The following is a 22,712-nucleotide window of genomic DNA, read 5'->3' as shown; positions in this document are numbered from 1 at the left end:
GTAGGGTCTAATGCGGCAAAGAAGATAACCTGCTTTTATGGAAGAAGGTAGGTTTGGAGTATTAAAAGTGAGTATAATATTCCTAGTAGGTGCCAGTGTGTTGTCCTTTTTAATCATGATTCTTTTTACTGCAATTACATTTTGCTCCTGAAGTTCTTGACATATCTCCTCCTCCGACACATTCAGTAGGTCCCAGCTGGATATAACACTCTTAGAGGTGTTTAGGGTACCATGGGGAGAAACTTTTACTGAAATTCCAGCAAAATTTGTAATTTTTAGTAGATGCTCCGAATGTTTCCTGCTGATTGTTTCTATTAGTAGGTCTCCTGATTGCAGTCGCTTGACTGTTTTAGGAGATCCTGCAAGACTTTCGAGATGTTTCTGAATAAGAAACGGAGACAATTTGGTGAGAGGCTGATCCGTAAGTGAATGCATTATGAGAAATGCAGGAAAATCTATGTTTGAAGAGTTGGTCTTAAACCTCTTCGGTTGAGACATGTCATGTTCATTTTCTATGTCTGGCCGAGAACTTGTCGGCTCTAGTGGAGGAAACATATTGTGTTCCATAATTGCTCCTTTTGGCCCTTGGCAGATTAACTGTTCTGCCAAGATTTCCGGCCCCGCCACGGGGAGGCAGGAGCAGTGCCTGGTGTGACCAAGCGAGAAGTAGTAGGGGTTAGTAATAAATATATAAGAAGTAAAGAAAGGTGACTTTCCTTTCCGGCTCTGTAAAGTACTTTTTTAACAAGAGCTGCTACTGAAAAAATAAGTTATTTTAAGGAGAGGAACGTAAAAGAACTATAATATCACTTTTGGAAAATCACTCTTTAAGCACAAAGAATTCGCTCAGTCACAATCGCTTGGCACCCGGGGCCGCTTTACCTTGGCATGCTGTTTGAGAATGGCCATACTTCTGGCATTTAAAGCATCTAAGTGGATTTGGTATATAGGGTCGGATCTTACAGGAAAGGTAGCCAGCTTTTACTGATTCTGGGAGATTCGGACTGCTGAAGGTAAGGATAACATTTCTTGTGGGTGTAAGGACACCATCTTGTTTGGTCATAATTCTCTTAGCTCCGACAACATGTTGTGCTTTAAGTTCTTCGGCAATTTCTTCCTCAGAAACATTAAGGAGGTCCCATTCCGAGATGACTCCCTTTGAGGTGTTTAAAGTTCTGTGAGGGGTTACCGAAATGGGAAGGCCTCCGAAGGTCGTTTGCTTCAGGAGTTGTCTAGAATGACTGGGATTGGAAGTCTCTATAAGAAGATTTCCTGAGCGAAGGCGTTTGACAATTTTGGGAGTACCTGCTACAGCCTCTATGCTTTTCTGCACAAGAAATGGCGATAAGCTACTAAGAGGTTTCGTTGATAACGAGTGTACAATTAGAAAAGCAGGTAGGTCATGTGAAGAATCATCTTTTTTGATTCTTTTTGCTTGAGATGACTCAAGTTCATGCGAGCACGTAGGCTCTACAGTCGGTGATATTAATGGATCCATAATTGCTCCTTTTCGCCCTGAGTATTATATTAATACTCAGACTACCAGCCCCGCCACGTGGAGGCAGGAGCGGTGCCACCAGTGACCAAGCGATACGAGATTAGTGGTTAGTTTGTTAGAGAAATGGGTTATATATATATATATAAAAAAGAAAGGTGTATTTCCTTCCTTGATACTAAGCTTAGTTCTTTATTTAGAAAAAGCCAAAATTAAATAACTTGAAATAAAGAAGGTTTTAACAATCTCTACAATCTATCACTTAGAGAAAAGACGCTTTCAAATCACTTTGGAAATATCGCTATGATCACTCGCTTGGCACTCGGGGCCGGTTTTCAGGAGCATTAGCAACTAAGGCCATATTGCTCAGGGGATATGCAGTGGTCATTCCTTGACCTTTCTGCATCCTCCATATTTGGTGGTCATGGGCTCGAACCCTGGTCTAATCAGGAAGTGTGTGCTACGCACTGCTGCTCCTGCCCACCTGGCTACGGAGGTGCCCAATTGGTAATTGCATATGAGTGGGTGCACCAGTATTAAGAACAGTAAGGTTTTGCTTATCCAGAAAGGTTTCAATTAGTCGGCCATGTCTATTTAATGTAGTCGATCCCCATAAGGGGTGGTGGCCATTGAAATCCCCCCAAGAGACAGACAGGGGAAGGTAACTGTTTTAACAGGTTTTCAAGTCTTGGTAAGAGAAGGTATGACTTGGTGGGAGATAGACCGATACTAATGTTAATGCAATCTGGGTTATCAAACATATGGCAACAACTTCCATTTCAGTTTGCAAAACAATCTGCTTGGTCGGGATCTTTCAGCTGACCAAGATGGCCACGCTCCCACAGGCAGAATTTGAAGTATTATGATCTTGTCGATAGATGGCATAGTTTTTTTTATGTTGGTAGAAATTTGAGAAGTTAGATAAGTTTCCTGTAGACAGAATCCAACTGGAGAGTAGCAGTTAATTAAAACTTCAATATCATTAAGGTTGCTACGAAATCCTCTACAGTTCCATTGTAGAATATAAGGCATTACTGGTGTTTAGTAGAAGAAGCTGTATCTGACTGTTTTTTTTTAAATGCATGTACCATTCAGGTAACTGAATGGTACATGCATTTAAACATGTAACTGCATGTACCATTCAGGCTTTGGTTTGTTTTTTTTTTTGAGAAGAATGGCAGCCTGGTGTCCACAACTTCTTCCATGTATATTTCTAAGATCGATTCTTCCTATTTGGATGAGTCAATTGTATCCACAGATGTTTCTTGGATATTCTTTTTTAAATTTGAGCTTCAGTTATTTGATGTAGAAGCAACCACTGGGGGAGGATGAGGAGATCTAGCTGGCACTTAAGTGCAGTATTGTTTGCCTGGTTCGACTGCTTAGGGATATTGGACTGTTGCTCTGACTGAGAACAGTCCGAGCCCAGTCAGAGATTGAAGTGTTTAAAGGGACTGTAACTTCGGTTTGGGTGGCCACTGATTGATACTTTTGCACAATACTGGTGTCTGTACATTTAGTCATACTGGGAGCAATAAATTTCCCTGCTTCCTGAAAATTTACTTTATTTTTGATCTTATATTTCATAATTTTCTTTACAGTTTTTTAATCTGCCACATGTCCTTGAATAAGCAGGATAGTTGCCTTCACAGTTAGGGCAGGTCATTTCTGTTGCCGAACATCACTTTGAGTGTGATTGGAGGACCCACAGTTGGGACAAACTGGATTTCCTCTGAATGCCATTTGAGAGTGGTCATAGTTTTGACACTTGTAACATCTCAAGGGATTAGGAATGTAGGGTTGAATGCAACAAAGAAGATAACCTGCTTTTACAGACGAAGGTAGATTTGGGGTATTAAAAGTGAGGATATTCCTTGTAGGTGTTTCTGAGTGTGTTGTCCCTTTTAGTCATGATTCTTTTCACTGCAATTACATTTTGCTCCTGAAGCTCTTGCCTTATCTCCTCCTCCGAAACATTCAATAGATCCCAGCTGGATATAACACCCTTAGAGGTATTCAGGGTTGCATGAAGAGAAACTTTTACTGGAATTCCAGCAAAGTTTGTAAGTTTTAGCAGTTTCTCAAAATGTCTGTGATTTATTATTTCCACTAGCAGGTCCCTTGGTTGCAGTCTCTTGACCGTCTTAGAAGATCCTGCTAGACTTTCCAGGTGTTTCTGGATAATGAATGGAGAGAGAGCTTACTGAGAGGCTGATCTGTAAGAGAGTGAATTATGAGAAATGCAGCAAACTGTCACTGAGGAGTTGATTTTAAACCTCTTGGGTTGTGACGTGCTATGTTCAGTATCTATCTCTGGCCAAGAGCTTGTCGGCTCTAGAGGCAGAAATGAAGCTTCACAAAAATTCTAGCAATGTTTGGCATCCCTACCTCATTTCAGATTCATGGTCATTGATAGGCATACGCCAGGACAAATAATCTCCTATTAATATCTTGACACACACACACTCTGCGTCATTTGGCACCCTTTTGAACTGCTTACCTTGCCTGCAATCAAGACGGTCAGTCAAAAATTCTAGTCCGTTTAAGGAAGGAAAAGTCTCGTAAAATAGTTTTAACCCCTTCATGGATTATCCCGAAATATCTCATTTTTAGTTTTAAATGTTATTTGGAACTACACAAAATATCTCGGGAACAATAATACCAGAAGCAAACAATAATACCTTCAAATTTAGGACTGAAACGTATTTTCTCTGGTTAATTTTGCATTACGCAGGTAAATCCAGAGTTTTCTCAGAATTTTCTTATGCCTGGCAGCAAATGACTGGCTTTTGTTTTACTTATAATTTACAGCAATGTCAGAACAGTAGCACGCGTTCCTGTGACGCCAGTAAGCAAAATATAATTTGTCGTCCTAAAATGCAGAATACTGAACCTACGAAAATAATTCACAAAAACAATATTGAAAAATATTTTGGCACCCTCGTGAACCGCTTACCTTGCCTGTCCACTTGTAGTGGCTGTGTGTTAGAATGTAGATAGTTCGTGATTACTGCTTGTGACGGGAGGTTATTGCTTGTGTGTTCCACTTGATTTTTGAAATTTATTTATATAATGAGTAATGAAGAATTTTTCTGTGCCTTTCTTTTAGCTCAGGGGCTAATTTATTAAAAAAAATTGTATAATTTGCACACTTTTTGGCATACATGATATAACTCGGGATAGCCCAAGTGGGTTAATTACTCCCATGTATTTTCTACAAAAAAATTAATAAATAACACAAAAAACTATACAATGAGTATTCGCATGATGCATACTTTTAATCTGTAAAATAAAAAATAAAAAAATAAAAAAAATCGATCCGTTATGGCATATTTTCAGTAAAAAATGTTCCGGGAAGGGGTTAATTTATTTCATTGCTGAGATTTTAATTTATATCATCACCATGATCAATTCTTTCATTTTCAGTTAAATTCTAATTAATTATTGTGACACAATGTGTTTTCTATCACTCAGAGCTTCATGGGGATGGTTTGATATGTACTTTATGGCTGATATTTAGAAGTTTCCTTCTTTAAAAGTATATTATATATGTATATTATATAGGTGTGTTCGTATTATATATACATATATATAAATACACACTTACTGCAGTTCCTAGAGTCTGAAGGTCATTTTCATAATTTGCATGTTTCCTCTGCAGATTAGATACACTAAGGGCATCTCTCCCTAGTTCATCTGACATAGAGTTTTGTTTTTCCTGTACACAAATAAAAAATTATAAGTCATAAACACAAATTAGATTATTTCATATTATGAATAAAAAAGACTTTTATAAAAACAATATTTTTATATTATCAATGTTATATGGAATGTTACTTATTGATAGTAAGTATCATAGCCTGGACATCATAACAGAACTATTGACTAAACTGAATATTGACTCGCGAGAACATACGTATCAGCTAAGAAACTATTATACATTTTTATACACTATAAATTACTGTTTCACCACGAATATTACCTTTTCTTTCTTTTTTTACTTTAAATGATTGAGAATACTTGTTAAGAAAAGAGAAAGAAGGGGTGAATCACATTGATCCACTAGATATGAATGGTTTAGCTGTTGATGATCCTATGCTGGAAAACTGAATAGGTATTCTGTTCCCACATCAGAAATTTTTTAGGAATGCCAGAAGTGTATCAAATTGGAGCTAAATTTAGAAGTTTGTGATAACTGAGAGGAAAGTGAAGAGAAATTGTTGAAGAATGGATAGACTCCATCTATCCCAACCAATTATATTAATGGAGGCAGCAAAAGAAGTAAGCAAACCTCTAGTCATAATTATGAGAGCATCCTTGGATGGGGGGGGATCCTTATGGAATCAAAATGTGCAAATATATCTCCAATTTGAAGGGTGACATGAGTTATTACTGTTATCTTGACTTCTGTTCCAGAGAAAACAATGGAATCGCTGGTTAAAGAAGTAATCCAGGACTATCTTGACAGCAATGCAGTTACACTGCAGTCAACACAGAGATTTGTTAAGTGGTGATCCTGAATGACCAATCTGATCAGATACTACAATGCAATAACAAAGGAACTGGAAGCAAAGAATAATTTTGACACCCTACATTAGATTTCAGAAATGCTTTTGATATGATTGCACATTGGAGGGTGCGGCATTAATGTAAATTTCTTGCTATGGATAGGATGATGGTTGAGCAGGAGAAGACAGAGTGGTTATCAATGGGAACTGCTCTTCCTAGACTAATCTTATTAGTGGAGTTGCCCAGGGTCAGTGCCAGGCCCATTGCTGTTTCTACATTTATTAATGATATTGATAAAAGCATAGCAGGCTTAACGTCTTAAGTTTGCAGAAGATAATCAGGGTACACTTATGACAAAAAGATGTATGGGCATGTTAGGCACTTCCCTAAAAGGTGCCACCAGGACTAAAGTTCATCTGCACTAATTTCATCCACTAAAATTTATTGCTACCCAAAGATTATTTATAAATTAAAAAAAAAAAAAAAAAAAAATATATATATATATATACAGGGTGTCTCAAAAATACACGGCATAACTTCAGGAATGAGTTCCTCATATGTAGACAATAAAAATAGTTTATATCAACATAGTTCCGGAAATACCTGGTTCCCGAGTTATTAACCAGAATGTCTTATCTCCCGCAGGTGATTTCCTTCATCACAAGGTACTGACAGAATCTGGTGGTTTTCCATTCCATGTACTCAAATCAGAAGCAAGCGGATATGCACTTTATGTATGGTTTGGCAGAAGGCAATGCTCTGAAGGCTCGTTGTTTGTACCACGAAAGGTTCCCAGAATGAAGATGTCCAGAGAGAGGAAAACGTTTGCGGGTGCCCACTGCTGCCTTTGTGAACATGGGACCTTTACACCTTGTGCTGCTGACAGAGGATGACCAAGAGCTATGGCTCATGAAGTAGAGGGGTGGACCAATTGCCTGGCCACATTCACCTGATTTAAACCCACTAGATTTCTTCTTGTGGAGCCATTTAAAGTCATTGGTGTATTCAACTCCAGTAGCTGATGTCGAAACTCTCCGCAATCGAATTGTGGCAGGTTGTGAGACAATACGAAACATGCCAGGAATTTGACATCGTCTTCGCGAGTCCATGAGACGTTGACGTGAGGCCTGTATTCAGGCAAAGGTGGACATTTTGAACAATTTCTATAAGGTGATGTGAACAGTTAAGTGTCATAGACAGACCTTCAAAACTCGAAAACCAAGCATTTCCGGAACTATGTTGATATAAAATATTTTTATTGTCTACATATGAGGAATTCATTCCTGAAGTTATGCCATGTATTTTTGAGACACCCTGTATATATATAAAAATACAATAAGGGGGTAAATATAATAAATATGTAATAAAATACATGTCTATAAACAATATTTACATTTCATTCATACAGTAGAATGAATTATATATTTACAATAATTATTAAATTTTGAATAATTACAATGTACTGCTTGTTTAATGTTTGTGGAGCTATCAGAAATGGGACATGATATTACCAAGAAGGATGTCTTTGTATGTGCTCGATGTAAGGAGTGTGAGGATGTTAGACACAAACTCAGCATTCTGAGCCTTTATGAAAGCTTGAAGAACAAGATGGATACCCTCAAAAGATTTAAATTGGCAGGCCCATCAAGCTCTCAACTGCGTGCATCAACACCAGAGCTTGCACTTGATCATCGTAACACACCAGCAATCCCCAAGGCAGAATGCACTGATCCCACAGGAGCTAGTTGTTGGTGACTCTATTGTTACAGAAAGGGGAAATATATTATGCAAAAAGGATACGTGGGAGGGTATGCCTGCCACGGGTTAAAAGCTGATGTTGTAGAGCAGGTATCATCTTTTAGGGGGCACAAAACACATGATATTGTTGTATACATTGGCATTAATGATATTAAGAGTAGGAGATCTGCAGATTTACTTAACAAGTAAAGGTCAATGTTGAAAAAAAAAAAGTTGAGAGTTAGGGTTAAATTTGAAAGTGTCTGCAATTCTGCCCAGATGTGATGGGGGGAGTATGATGAGAGCCGTGTCAATCAATTTGGCCCTGGAAAGACTGTGCAACACTCATTGGGTAGAATTTTTCTCAGCGTGGTTTGGGCTTGTTAACAAGAGAGGAGGTTTCTACAGGGATGGGATACACTTAAATAGAAAGGGGGGTAGGAAAAATATTTGCTGATGCTATCGAGGCAGTGTCAGGTGGGTATGAAAACTGATAGCCGGGTGGGGGGGGGTTACAGACTAATATGCTAACAATGGCTGCAGGCAGAGGTGAAAGTGATTCTTGCACTGCTTCTACTGGAATGAGCAACAGCCTGGAAAGAAAGGTGATCTGAGAATTTCTAGGAGTCATCATGAATCAAGTAAATACATGGGCTGCGTTCGGGTAACTAAGAGTAAGAACAAGTGCAGTATACCAATGCTAGGAGTATAGTAAACAAATTTGATGAATTTTAAGTGCAGGTCAAGACATCAAATGTGGATATTGTTGGGATATTAGTGTCACATGAATTTAAGGAATGCAATATTTGAATATGGAGAATTTGAGTGTAGGAGTGTGTTATAGGCCTAATTACTCTGATGAATACAATGAATAACTATAAAGAGAAATAGAGTGGGCCAGTAAATCAGAATGTCTTATAATGGGGGATTTTAACTTTCCAGATATTGACTGGAACTTGTTGATTGGTCACTTGTACACCAGCAAGACTTTCGTGGATTTCCTGGATGACTGTTTGCTACAGCAGCATGGAGTAATACTCTTGATAGGATTATCAGCCATGATTAAGAATCTACAGATTAAAGAATCATTAGGTGACAGAAATCATAGTGTATTGATATGGGATTTACTTAAAGATGTAACTACCATAAAGAGTAAAGGTAGAGATTTCGCTTTCATAAAAGTGATTATGGTGGTCTCAGACAATTTTTAAATTCTATACACTGGGGCCTATTACCAAAAGCAAATTCTAAATGGAAATCATTCAAGGAATTAATCTTGGAAGCTACTAGGCTTTTCATATTAACTAAGAAATGCTGTTCAAAGTTTAGGCTTTTTTTTTTTTTTTTTTGTCAAAATTACTATAACTCAGAGCGAAAATGGATACAAAATAGATTGTAACAAGTTTAATAATAGGAAATATACATATATTAGATTGGATACATACAAACAAAACGCTTTCAGTTGTTTTGTCAACCTTCCTCAGTTAAGCTGACAGTTAAGAATGGAGCATGAGGGCGTGCGTGTACTGCCAATCTTGTACGTGAAGTGCGTGATTAATTGTTGGATGTTGAAGCCTGTGGCTGTGATGCATGCGGACATTGCCAGCATTTGTCAATAGTCAGGATTACCGTTTCGACGATAGGGTGGACTCTACATCCACTGCTCCTGTTGACTGAGGTACTGCAGCATTTGATGTTCAACGACTCCAACCAGGCGCGTCGTCAATAGTGGCGGGACCTATCAACAATCACGACATTGTGGGGTGGGTCAATGTCGTGGTGGGTTGCCCAAACGTGTTCAGCAATAGCTGAGTGCTCCACTTCCACTAAGCGGATTGCTCTTTCGTGTTCAGAAAGAGCGTTTTTCGAGCCGTCTCCCAGTTTCCCCGATGTAGCAACTGGTGCAGTCATGGCAAGAGATGCAGTAGACCAATCCACTTTGTAGTAAGGTGGGGACTGGTATTTTTACTTTAGAGATGAGGGATCATAACTTTCTGCCTGGGAGTTGTATGCATTTTATCCCATCTGATTTTAAGACTCTACAAACCTGTTGTGATAGGTTTGGGTAGTATGGGATAAAGGCACTTGCAGTTGAGTCATTACCTTGGATGATTTTGTTGGTCACTACGTGGCCATGTGTCTGTAGGTCATACCTGTTAAGGGTATTGATGGGATAGCCACACCTCGTAAGATCCGCCTTGACTTTAGCAATTTCGGTGTGCCTCTCATTTACACAGCTAGAATGGGTCGAGTTAGCATGGTTCGTGCAGTGGCAAGAAGATGGCTATGCGCGTGTGCTGACCGGAAGTTGGTAAATTGGCCAGCACACATTGGTTTACGATAGACAGTTGTCTTCAAGCATGTGCCCTCGCGCTGGAAAAGGGTGTCTAAGTATGGTATGGTATGGTGTTGTCCGATTCTAGCTCGATGGTGAATTTTATGAAAGGCGACAGAGAATTGAGGTGGTCTAAGATTCAGTCACCTCAATTTCTGGGAATAACCACGAACACATCGTCCACGTAAGCGACACCAAAAGGTAATGGGATCTGGTACATTCGTAAATGCACGACCCTCTAATTCCTCCATCGTGATGTTTGCCGTGACCGAACTAACCGGGGAACCCATGGTTGTGCCGTGTACTTGTTGGTAAATGGAGTCGTTGAACATGATTGCACCGCCTGTTAAGCACAGTCTGAGGCCAGTGGAGATATCGTCTGGTGTTAGTTTGGTTCTGCTGCTAAGGGTTTGGTTGTTATCTAAGAGTTGCTTTGCATGTGTGATGGCAAGTTCTACTGGGATGGAGGTGAAAAGTGAAACTACATCAAATGATGACATGATTTCATCTTGTGAAATGGATATGATTCGGATCCATTCTATGAATTCACTAATGTTGGAGACGGTGTTGGTGGTCTTGCCTACTAGGGGAGAAAGGAGCCCCGAGACAAACTTAGCTAATTCATAACTTGGTGAGCCACAACAGGAGACAATGGGTCTTAACGGTGTACCTTCTTTATGAACCTTCGGTAGTCCGTAGAATTGTGGAATCTGGCAGCCAGAGGCACAGAGGTGATTACGTGTTGATTCTGTTTAAGCCAACTGTTGACGAGGATGTTCACTTTCGACTCCCATCGTTCCAAAGCTTTGATGGGAGGAACGGTTAAAGGTTGGTAAACAGAAGTGTCCTGCAAGAGCAGCAAGGCTTTTGTCTCATAATCTAGGCGATTCATTACGACTGTTCAACGTCCTTTATCTGCTGGTAGGATGACGATGGATGAGTCTTGTTTCAATGTCTTAAGGGCAGAAATTTGTTTGCGGTTGAGATTGAAAGAAGCAGGGCGAGCATGGTGCAAAATTGCTGCAGATTTTAGGTGAATTGTGTTTGCCACATCTTCAGCACTCAGCTATCGCCAAACACGTTTGGGCAACTCACCACGACATTGACCCACACCGCGATGTCATGACTGTGGATAGATCCCGCCACTATCGACGATGTGTCTGGTTGGAGTCGTTGAACATCAAATGCTCCAGTACCTCAGTCAACAGGAGCAGTGGATGTTGAGTCCACCCTATCATCGAAACAGCAATCCTGACTATTGACAAATGCTGGAAACGTCCGCATGCATCACAGCCACAGGCTTCAACATCCAACAATTAATCATGTACTTCACGTATAAGACTGGCAGTACACGCACGTCCTCATGCTCCATTCGTAACTGTCAGTTTAACTGAAGAAGGTTGACAAAACAACCAAAAGCTTTTTGTTTATATGTATCTAATCTAATATATGTATATTTCCTATTATTAAACTTGTCACAATCTATTCTGTATCCATTTTCACTCTGAGTTACAGTAATTTTGATAATAATGAATCCAGAGCGCACAGGCCTCTTTAATCATATTTTTTTTGTTTGTTAGTTGTTGGCGCATCGGCTTCTGTGGCCATAATACACCTCCCAAAGTTTTTGCACTACTCTGATCCAAGCCCGAGGCGGAATTCGAACCCACGACCTTTTGATTGCCAGACAGGTACTTCACCCACCCGGCTAGCCCGGTGGGCTCAAAGTTTAGGCCTAAATGGATACCAGATGAACTGAGACTCGTAGGAGAAAAGAAAAATGCATGGGATGAATATAAATTATCAGGCGACACAGAAGCCTATAGTAGATAGAAGCTAGTCTGTATTCAAGTCACAAAAGAGGATGGACAGGTGAAGGCAGATTATAAGAAATCTTTGTCAAAGCAAAATAGCAAAGGCTTCTTTAGTTATGTAAACTCTAGAAGGAAGAGGATGAATAAGATTGGTCCACCTGATATAGATGGTTGACTCTTGAGGTCCTGCTCAGATAAACAATGATTATTTAGCATCTGCATTAATATATGAGAAATTCTGTAGGGAAGTGGAGGCCAGAAGTTTATCAAACTCTAATAGGAAGCTAAATGACTGTAAGAACTGAGGCATAGTGAAGGAGAAATTGCTGAAGTTAAACATAAGAAAGGCACCTTGGGTGGGTGGGATCTATCCAGTAACATTAACTGAGGCAGCAAAGGAAGAAAGTAAAGCAAATTATGAGCATCCCTGGATTCAGAAAAAATTCCCCACAGACTAGAGAGGTGCAAATAGGCCTGACATACCGAGTGGTCAGGAGCGAGAGTGCATAGTACGCGTTCCTTGAGTGGACCGGGGTTCAAGCCCGTGACTACTAAATACGATAAATATTTGTATTTATGATTTATTGTAAACTCTACTGACTTGGCTGTCATGCCGGAGTATAAACCGAAAAATTTAATTTAAGGTAACCCCCAATTCACAAAGGAGGATTTATAAAGATGACTTGAGTAATTACAGACCTGTTAGTTTAACTTCTGTTTCAGGGGAAGTAATGGAGTCACTGGTTAAAGAAGCAATGCAGGATCATCTAGACAAGGCTGCAGTTATTGTTCAGACACAGCATGGGTTTGTTAAGAGGAAATCTTGCCTGACCAATTTGATTGGATACTACGATGTGGTAACATAGAAAGTGGATGCAAAAAATAATTTTGATATCATATACTTGGAGTTCAGGAAAGCTTTTGATACTGTTGCGCATAAAAGGCTGCTGAACAAATTGGAGCAGTATGGCATTAAGGGAAAGTTGCTGCTATGGAGAAAAGGGTGGTTGAGTGGGAGAAGACAGAAAGTAGTAATCAATGGACAATGCTTGTCGAGGAATAATGTTATTAGCAGAGTCTCCCAGCATTCAGTGTTGGGACCATTGTTGTTATCTATATTTATCAATAATATTGATGAAGGTATAACAGGTTTAATGTACAAGTTTGCAGATGATATAAAGGTTGGTAGGTGTGTTAATGAAAAGTAATGGCAGTATACTGCAGCAACAGGATGTGTAAAAGTTGGGAGATGTGCTGAGGGGTAGCAACTGATATTTAACATTGACAAATGCAAAGTACTGCATATGAGTAGCAGTAACCCCAGAATAACACATGTGCAGTACTACATCAGGTTACTGCAGAATAAAAAAGATCTCGCAGTAACTGTGCTGTCAGATATGAAGTTTTCAGAGCAGTGCAAACAGGCTGCCAGAGCAGTTCATGGAGTCTTGTGAATGATATACAGGAACTTTGCTAGCAGGGATAAGGAGGTGATTATCCCTTTGGCAATGGTCAGACCACACCTTCAGTACTGCACAGAGGTCAGGATTCCTCATTTTAGGAAAGATGTAGAGCTGCTGGAACATATACAAAGAAGGGCAATGAGGGGAAGGGTGGTGAGGGGAACAAAGGGTGCTCTTATCAAGAAAGTTCTGCAAATTGTAGGTGTCTGGAGACTATGCAACTGAATGGTAATTTGATTGAGATGTATAACGTTTTGAATGGTTTAAGCAAGCTTAGTGCTGATGGAATTCTTCTGCTTGCTTAGATTACACACTAGAGTAGATAAATTCAAATTAAGGAAAAGACAATTGCAGAACATATGTGCAGAATTTTTCCTTTAGCCAGCGAGTAGTTGATTGCTGGAAAATACTTCCATCTATCTTTGTAGAAGTTGTTAGCTTAAATAAAATCAAGGAAGAACTGGACAATCTTTTAGAGTAAATAAAATAAAATAAAAATTGCATAGGTAAAATCCAAATTGTGTGCGTTTCGGCTGAAGCTGTATAAGTTTGCTTTCTTGCATCATATGCCACTACTAATGCTAAAGTTTTTGGCAACCCCCACCACAGTATTCCAAGTGTGGTCTAATCATGGCCACATGGTGCAAGGAAGCCTATGGCTTATGCTGCACCAGTCAAAAAATAATAATAATAAAACAAAATAAAAAATAAAATAATAAGAGAAAACGAAATAGACAACCTATGTGTTTCCCACCTCCCATAGGTAATTATTCAGCTGTCCTTTGAATTTCCTCAAACTATCAGCCTCTACCACCCATATAGGTAACTTATTTCAGTAATTTATAACTCGCTGGCTAAAATAAAACTTCCTGCAATCCAGTCTAGACATCTTCCCCATAACTTGAAATTATATAAAATGAAATAATTTTTAAAAAACTTAAAATGAGATTTACAGTCAGGTCTCCATATTTGCAGATTCGTGTTTGCGGTTGCAAAATTTATCATACTAAAAATTTGGCTGATGTTTGCTGCATTCACCCAGTGAGTGACATCCAAGTAAGAAAGCTTGTGATCTTTGTGTGTGTCTGCGTTAGGCTACTTGTTCTTAATATATTACTGTGATTATGTGAATACCCATGGGTTGTAAATGAAGTGCATCTAGTGATAGACAAAAGCCTAAAGGGGCCAAGAAAATGCTGACTTTGAACGAGATCAGAATCTAAATGTCAAGAAGGGCTCACATATGCTGCCATGGCTGCATGTTTAGTATCAATGAGTACAATACATAAGGAAGCAAGAAACTGAGATCAGAGGGGCAATGCAAAGTGGTGGAACTCTTACTGCTAAATATGTGGCTTATGTATGTGATAAAATATGTTAAAAAGAGAGAATGCACTTTTCATTGGGATCAAAGACCAGCACAAGAAAAACAACTTGTGCGTGAACATTAGAATGATTTTCTTTAAGGCCCTAGTTCTTTACAACAGATTTAACCTCCTGTACCAGCAGCACCACAGAAACCACTTTCATTGTTCAGCAAAGGCTGGTTCAAGAAATTCAAGAGGCATTATTCACTCAGTAATGTAAAGATTGTGGACAGTCTGCTTCAGCTGATCTCAAGGCTGCTAAGGCCTGCCGTGCACAACTCAAGAAGCTCTTCAAGGAGAAGGGGATAAACCTGAACAGGTTTTCAATGCCAATGAGACGGAATTATTCCGGAAGAATATGCCTCAGTGCACCTATACAGTCGTTAAAGCGAAGAAGGCCCAGAATTCTAGGCAGAAGTCTGAATGTCAGCCAACCCTGCTTCTTCTCCAGCCTCTGAGTTCCCCTACTACTGAGGAGTACTGAATCCTGTGGTGAATAGCCTGGTGCATACGTTGTTCTTAACTATTTAATTAAATTTTGATACAGTATTTTCGAAATATGGGTCTAAAATGTTAATCATTGTCATAAAACACAATTAAAATCTTTTAAACACATTTAAACATTTTTCTGTTAATTGTAAATGGTTGCGTAAGTGTTTGGGCATAGGTAGAAAACATCAGCGACTATTTGGCCGAGAGTAGAGATTTTCGCATTTTTGCAGGAAGTGCTAGCATTAGCATTAGTTAAGGCACATGATTCAAGAAAGCAAGCTTATACAGCATCAGCCAAAAAAAAAAACCCTTCTCATTTCAATCATCCGTTCACTCCAAATGTTTCTGTAGTTCAGCCTTAAATTTATTTAAGGCTATCAACTTCCACAACAACAACAACAACAGATGGAAGTCTGTTTCAGCAATCAGCCACCCGCTGGCTAAACCTAGATAGCATTAGTAATACGTTATAATACTTTCAGCGATCGGTAAAGTCTATTAAACTTGTTGAACTTCGTTGGCATTTAAATTGCACTTTAACTAAATATATATACCGACTTAGATTACAAACGTAACATAATTAATTAATACATAACTGATACGGAAGTTATATAAAGGAAACTCGGAGATAGTTAATACTTGACACTAAAAAATATATATACCATTATAACTGTGTTGGGAGATAAGTTAAGGTTATAAACTGAAATTGAAATTTTATTTAAATTAAAAGTAATCATGACTCAGACCAGAGCAGCAAAACAAAAGGCTCAAGCTAATGGAAGTGCTGTGGCTCAGAGGAGAACTGAGGGGGGCAGTTGCCTTCTGAATCACAGCCTTCTAAAATGCACAGCTTGCATGATGTTTGTGGAGCATTCAGGTACGGGACATGATATTGCCATGGGGGATGTCTTTGTGTGTGCGCAATGCAAGGAGTGTATCGAAATCAGGCAACAACTCAGCGTTCTTATGGGCCTATATGAGAGCTTGAAGGACAGGGTGGATGTCCACGAAGGAACTAAATTGAGGGGCCCATCAAGCTCTCAGCTGCCCACATCAACACCAGAGCTTGCACTTGGTCATCGTGAAACACAGCGGCAACCCCCAAGGCAGAATGCGCTGGTCCCAAAGGAACTAGTAGTTGTTGGTGAGTCTATTGTGAGGGAAACGGGGAACATGCTTTGTAAAAAGGATAGGTGGAACACGACCAGGGTATGTCTGCAGGGTCAAAGGTTGATGACGTTGTAGAGCAGATATCATTTTTTAAGGGCACAAAAGGTGATATAGTTGTACACGTTGGCACTAATGATATCAAGAGTAGGAGACCGGCAGAATTGCTTAACAAGTACAGGTCACTGTTGAAAAAAACCCGTGAAATAGGGCTGAATTTGAAAGTGTCTGCAATTCTGCCCAGACACGATAGGAGGGAGTATATGAAGAGAGCCTTGTCGATCGATTTGGCCCTGGAAAGATTGTGCAAGGCTCAAGGGGTACAATTTTTTTCAGCCTGGATTGTACTTGTTAACAGGAGAGATTGCTTCCACAGGGATGGAATACACTTAAATAGAAAGGGTGCAAGAATATTTGCTGATGCTATCGAGGCAGTGTTAGGTGGGTCGGAAAAATGCAAGCTTGGGTGGGGGATACAAAGACGAATAGATTAACAGTAGCCACTGGCAGAGGTGAAAGAGATTCTTGCACTGCTTCTATTGGAATGAGCAGAAGCCTGAAAAACAAGATTCAGGATATTTCAGAGACTGCTGGGAGTCATTGCCGTACAAGTAAACACATGGGTTGTGTTAGGGTAGCTAAGACTAGAAAAGGTGCATGTATACTTGCGTGTACACCAATGCTAGGAGTTTAGTAAATAAATTTGATGAATTTGAGGTATTGCTCAAAACATCAAAGGCAGATATTGTTGGGATATCAGAGACGTGGTGTCACACAGATATAAGGAATGCAGAACTGGAATTTGGGGAGTACAACGTCTACAGAAAGGATAGACTGGATAGGAAGGGAGGAGGGGTTATGCTATTAGTTAAGAAACATATAAAATCCAAGGAAGTGAAGCCAGTCGACATCGCTGGACAGTGCAGTGTCGAGTCATTTTGGTGTGACATAAGCATTGGGAGATCAAAATTGAGAGTAGGAGTGTGCTATAGGCCTAATGACTCTGATGAGTATAATAAGAAATTGTACAGGGAAATAGAGTGGGCCAGTAAATCAGAGAGTCTTATAATGGGAGATTTTAATTTCCCAGATATTGACTGGAGTTTGGGGGCTGGTCACTCACACACTAGCAAGGCTTTTGTGGATTTATTGGATGATTGTTTTCTACATCAGCATGTTTGGGAGGCAACTAGAGGGAGGAATAGTCTTGATTTGATTATCAGCAGTGACTCGTCATGCATTAAGAATCTGCAGATAAAGGAACCACTAGGTGGCAGTGATCACAGTGTGCTAAAGTGGGATTTACTCAAAGAGGTAACTACCATTAGGGGTAAAGGGAAGGGTTATTGCTTTCGTAAAGGCGACTACGATGGACTGGGACAGTATTTAAATTCTATACAGTGGGACCAACTGATGATGTTACCAACAGCAAATGCAAAATGGGAAGCATTCAAAGAACTTATCTTGGAAGCTACTAGGCTTTACATACCAACTAAGAAATATTGTTCAAGGTTTAGGCCTAAATGGATGTCAGATGAACTGATGAGGCATATGGCAGAGAAGAAACATGCATGCGATACATACAAATTAACACATGACACAGAAGCGTATGATAGATACAAGTTGATCTGTAACCAAGTTACAAAGGAGGTTAGGCAGGCGAAGGCAGAGTACGAGAAATCTTTGGCAAGGGATGCAAAGAAAAACAGCAAACAGTTCTTTACTTATGTAAACTCTAGAAGGAAGGGGATGAATCAGATTGGTCCACTTGATATCAATGGGTCAACTGTTGATGATCCTGCTCAGGTAGCTAACAAACTAAATGAATATTTTGCATCGACATTCACACATGAGGAGTTATTTAGCGAGGGGAATGCCAGAGGTGTATTCAACTCTGGCAGTAAGCTAGAGAATCTTGTAATAACTGAGAGTAAAGTGGAGGAGAAACTGTTGAAGATAAACACAAGAAAGGCACCTGGGGTGGATGGGATCTATCCCATCCACCCCAGGTGCCTTTCTTGTGTTTGACATCGATGGTTCGACTGTTGATGATCCTGCTCAGATAGCAAACAAACTGAATGAGCATTTTGTATCTACATTCACACGTGAGGAATTATTAAGGTTTGGAAATGGCAGAAGATTATCAAATTGTAGCAGGGTACTTAATGATTTTGTAATAACTGAGAGCAAAGTGGAAGAGAAACTGCTGAAGTTAAACGTAAGAAAAGCACCTGGGGTGGATGGGATCTATCCAGTTATATTAAAGGAGGCAGCAGAGGAAGTAAGTAAACCCTTAGCCATAATTATGAGCGCTTCCTTGGACTCAGGGGGGGGGGGGGTACCTGCAGACTGGAGATGTGCAAATGTGACCCCAATTCACAAAGTAGGATCAAAGGCTGACACAAGCAATTATAGACCTGTGAGTTTAACTTCTGTTCCAGGAAATTTAATGGAGGCACTAGTTAAAGAGGCACTGCAGGATCATTTAGACAAGACTTCAGTTATAGCTAGGACACAGCATGGTTTTGTTAAGGGGAAGTCTTGCCTGACCAATTTGATTGGATACTATGATGCGGTCACAAAGGAACTGGATGCAGGGAATAACTTTGATATTATATACTTGGATCTTAGAAAGGCTTTTGATACTGTTGCACATGGAAGACTGCTGCACAAATTGGAACAGTGTGACATTGGAGGCAAATTGCTGCTGTGGATAAAGGGGTCGCTGAGGTGGAGAAGACAGAGTGGTAATCAATGGACACTGCTCATCGTGGACTAATGTTATTAGTGGAGTCCCTCAGGGCTCAGTGTTGGGTCCATTATTGTTTTCTGTATTCATAAATGATATTGATGATGGTATATCAAGCTTAATGTTGTAGTTTGCAGACGATATAAAGGTAGGCAATGTTGTCAAGGACACTACTGACACTATGCTGCTGCAACAGGATCTGAAAAGGTTGAGCAGATGGGCTGAGAGGTGGCAAATGAAGTTTAACATTGACAAATGTCAAGTACTACACATGGGAAACAGCAACCCCAGAACAACGTATCAACTCTGTGATACTACACTGACAGTGGTAGAGAATGAAAGGGACCTGGGGGTGGTTGTGCAGGCAGATATGAAGTTCTCTGAGCAGTGCAGATGGGTTGCAAGAGTAGCTCATGGTGTATTGTCAATGATATATAGGAATTTTTCTAGCAGGGATAAGGAGGTGATTATTCGCTTGCATCAGGCAATGGTCAGGCCACACCTAGAGTACTGTATACCGGTCTGGAGGCCTCATTTCTAGAAGGATGTAGAGCTGCTGGAACGAGTACAGAGAAGTGCAACAAGATTAGTGAATGGAACAAAGGGGTGCTCTTACAAAGAAAGGCTTAAGTTTTGCAAATTACAGTGTCTGGAGACTAGGCACCAGTGAGGTGATCTGATAGAGGTGTATAAAGCATTGAATGGTTCGAGCATGCTCAATGCTGATGGGATTCTTCCTCTCGCTCAGAATAATCACCTGAGAGGGCATAAATTCCAACTGAGGAAAGACAGATGTAGGATAGACGTGCGGAAATTTGCCTTTAGCCAGCGAGTGGTTGGTTGGTGGAACAGACTTCCATCCCTTGTCGTGGAAGTTGATAGCCTAAATAAGTTTAAGGCTCAGCTGGACAGGTATTTTGAACAAACAGAGGGGTGAAGTGGAAGTGGGGTTTTTTTTTTTTTTTTTTCTTTTTGGCTGATGCTGCATAAGCTTGCTTTCTTGCATCAAATGCCTCTACTAATGCTAATGCTAAAGGCAAACTTCTGCATATCTATTTTACAACTGTCTTTCTTCAATTTGAATCTATGTCCCCTCAGGTTCATAATCTCAGCAAGTGGAAGTAACTCATTAGCATTGAGCCTGCTCAAACCATTCAAGGCCTTGTACACCTAAATCAAAACCCATCTCTGTTACGAGTCTCTAATGAGACTCGTAACAGAGAAGAAAAATGCATGGGATGCATACAAATTAACACGTGACACAGCATCCTATGATAGCTACAAGTTGATCTGTAACCAAGTTACAAAGGAGGTTAGGCAGGCAAAGGCAGATTATGAGAAATCCTTGGCAAAAGATGCTAAGAAAAACAGCAAGGATTTCTTTACTTATATAAACTCTAAAAGGAAGGGGATGAATCTGATTGGTCCACTTGACATCGATGGTTCGACTGTTGATGATCCTGCTCAGATAGCAAACAAACTGAATGAGCATTTTGTATCTACATTCACACGTGAGGAATTATTAAGGTTTGAAAATGGCAGAAGATTATCAAATTGTAGCAGGGTACTTAATGATTTTGTAATAACTGAGAGCAAAGTGGAAGAGAAACTGCTGAAGTTAAACGTAAGAAAAGCACCTGGGGTGGATGGGATCTATCCAGTTATATTAAAGGAGGCAGCAAAGGAAGTAAGTAAACCCTTAGCCATAATTATGAGAGCATCCTTGGACTCAGGGGAGGTCCCCATGGACTGGAGATGTGCAAATGTATCCCCAATTCACAAAGGGGGATCGAAGGGTGACATGGGTAATTACAGACCAGTTAGTTTAACTTCTGTTCCGGGTAAAATAATGGAGTCGGTGGTTAAAGATGTATTGCAGGATCATCTAGACAAGACTGCAGCAATAATTCAGACACAGCATGGGTTTGTTAAGGAAAAGTCTTGTCTGACAAATTTGATAGGATATTATGATGTGGTTACAAAGGAACTGGATGCAAAAAATAATTTTGATATCATATATTTGGATTTCAGGAAAGCTTTTGATACTGTTGCACATGGAAGACTATTGTACAAATTGGAGCAGAATGCAATTAAGGGTAAGTTGCTACAATGGATAAAAGGATGGTTAAGTGGGAGAAGACAGAGGGTGGTGATCAATGGGTGCTGCTCTTCTTGGACTAATGTTATTAGTGGAGTGTCACAGGGTTCGGTGTTGGGTCCACTGTTGTTTTGTATATTTATCAATGATATTGATGAAGGTATATCAGGCTTAGTGTCGAAGTTTGCAGATGATACAAAGGTTGGCAGGGTTGTTAATGACAGTAATGGCAGTGTGCTACTGTAACAGGATCTAGATAATTTGGGCAGATGGGCTAAGAAGTGGCAACTGAAGTTTAACCTTGACAAATGCAAAGTACTGCATATAGGTAGAAGTAACCCCAGAGAAACGTACCAACTGTGTGGTACTACACTTAAGGTGGTAGAAAATGAAAAAGACCTGGGAGTAATTGTGCAGGCAGATATGAAGTTTTCTGAGCAATGCAGACAGGCTGCCAGGGCAGGCCATGGGGTTTTGTCAATGATATATAGGAATTTTGCTAGCAGGTTGAAGGAGGTGATTATCCCTCTGTCTAAGGCAATGGTCAGGCCACGCCTTGAGTACTGCGTACAGGTCTGGAGGCCTCATTTTAGGAAGGATGTAGATTTACTTGGGCATGTACAGAGAAGGGCAACAAGATTGGTGAGGGGAATGAAGGGATCCTCTTATCAAGAGAGGCTTAAGTTCTGCAAATTGCAGTGGCTGGAGACTAGGCACCTGCGCAGTGATCTGATTGAGGTGTATAAGGCCTTGAATGGGTTCAGCACGCTGAATTCTGATGGGATCCTTCCACTTGTTCAGATTACGAACCTAAGGGGGGCATAAATTCAAATTAAGAAAAGAGAGATGTAGATTAGATGTGCGGAAATTTGCCTTTAGCCAGCGGGTGGTTAATTGCTGGAACAAACTTCCATCTGTCGTTGTGGAAGTTGATAGGGTGAATAAATTTAAGGAGGAACTGGACAGGCATTTGGAGGGAATGGTGTGATTTTTTTTTTTTTTTTTTGGCTGATGGTGCATAAGCTCATATATTTGCTTTCTTGCATCACATGCCACTACTACTACTACTATCAGATCACCTCGCAGGTGCCTAGTTTCCAAATGCTACAACTTACAGAATTTAAGCCTCTCCTGGTAAGAGAAACCCTTTGATCTTCTCATCAACCTTGTTACTCTTCTCTCTCTGTACTCATTCTAGCAACTCTACATCCTTCCTAAAATAAGATCTCCATACCTGTAAGCAGTTCTCAAAGTGTGGCCTGACCACTGCCTTATGCAAAGGTATAATCATCTCCTTGTCTCTGCTAGGAAAATTCCTATACATCATTGACAAAACTACATGACTTGCTCTGGCAGCCCGTCTACACTGCACAGAGAACTTCATATCCGACTGCACAATTACCCCCAGGTCTTTTTCATTCTCCACCTTCATGCATGTAGTACCACACAATTGGTACATTTATCTCAGGCTACTGCTACCCAGAGG

The 22,712-nt window shown here is 40.1% G+C and overlaps 1 protein-coding gene across 1 annotated transcript in view; it reads right to left on the bottom strand.

Annotated features, from left to right (window-relative positions):
- LOC150076876 (spectrin beta chain-like) overlaps positions 1 to 22,712 on the bottom strand; it is an 800,006-nt gene that overhangs the window by 232,905 nt on the left and 544,389 nt on the right. The window contains exon 35 of the mRNA XM_090386889.1: positions 5,103 to 5,213. Within this exon, the coding sequence (XP_090243015.1) occupies positions 5,103 to 5,213 (111 nt within the window). The remainder of the gene's footprint in view (positions 1 to 5,102; positions 5,214 to 22,712) is intronic.

Source organism: Mastigoproctus giganteus, chromosome 12 (assembly GCF_048544385.1).
Source record: "Mastigoproctus giganteus isolate SK-2022 chromosome 12, ASM4854438v1, whole genome shotgun sequence".
NCBI classification, from domain to species: Eukaryota; Metazoa; Arthropoda; class Arachnida; order Uropygi; family Thelyphonidae; genus Mastigoproctus; species Mastigoproctus giganteus.
Note: the sequence above shows the minus strand (reverse complement) of the source record. Positions and strands in the feature narration are given on the sequence as shown.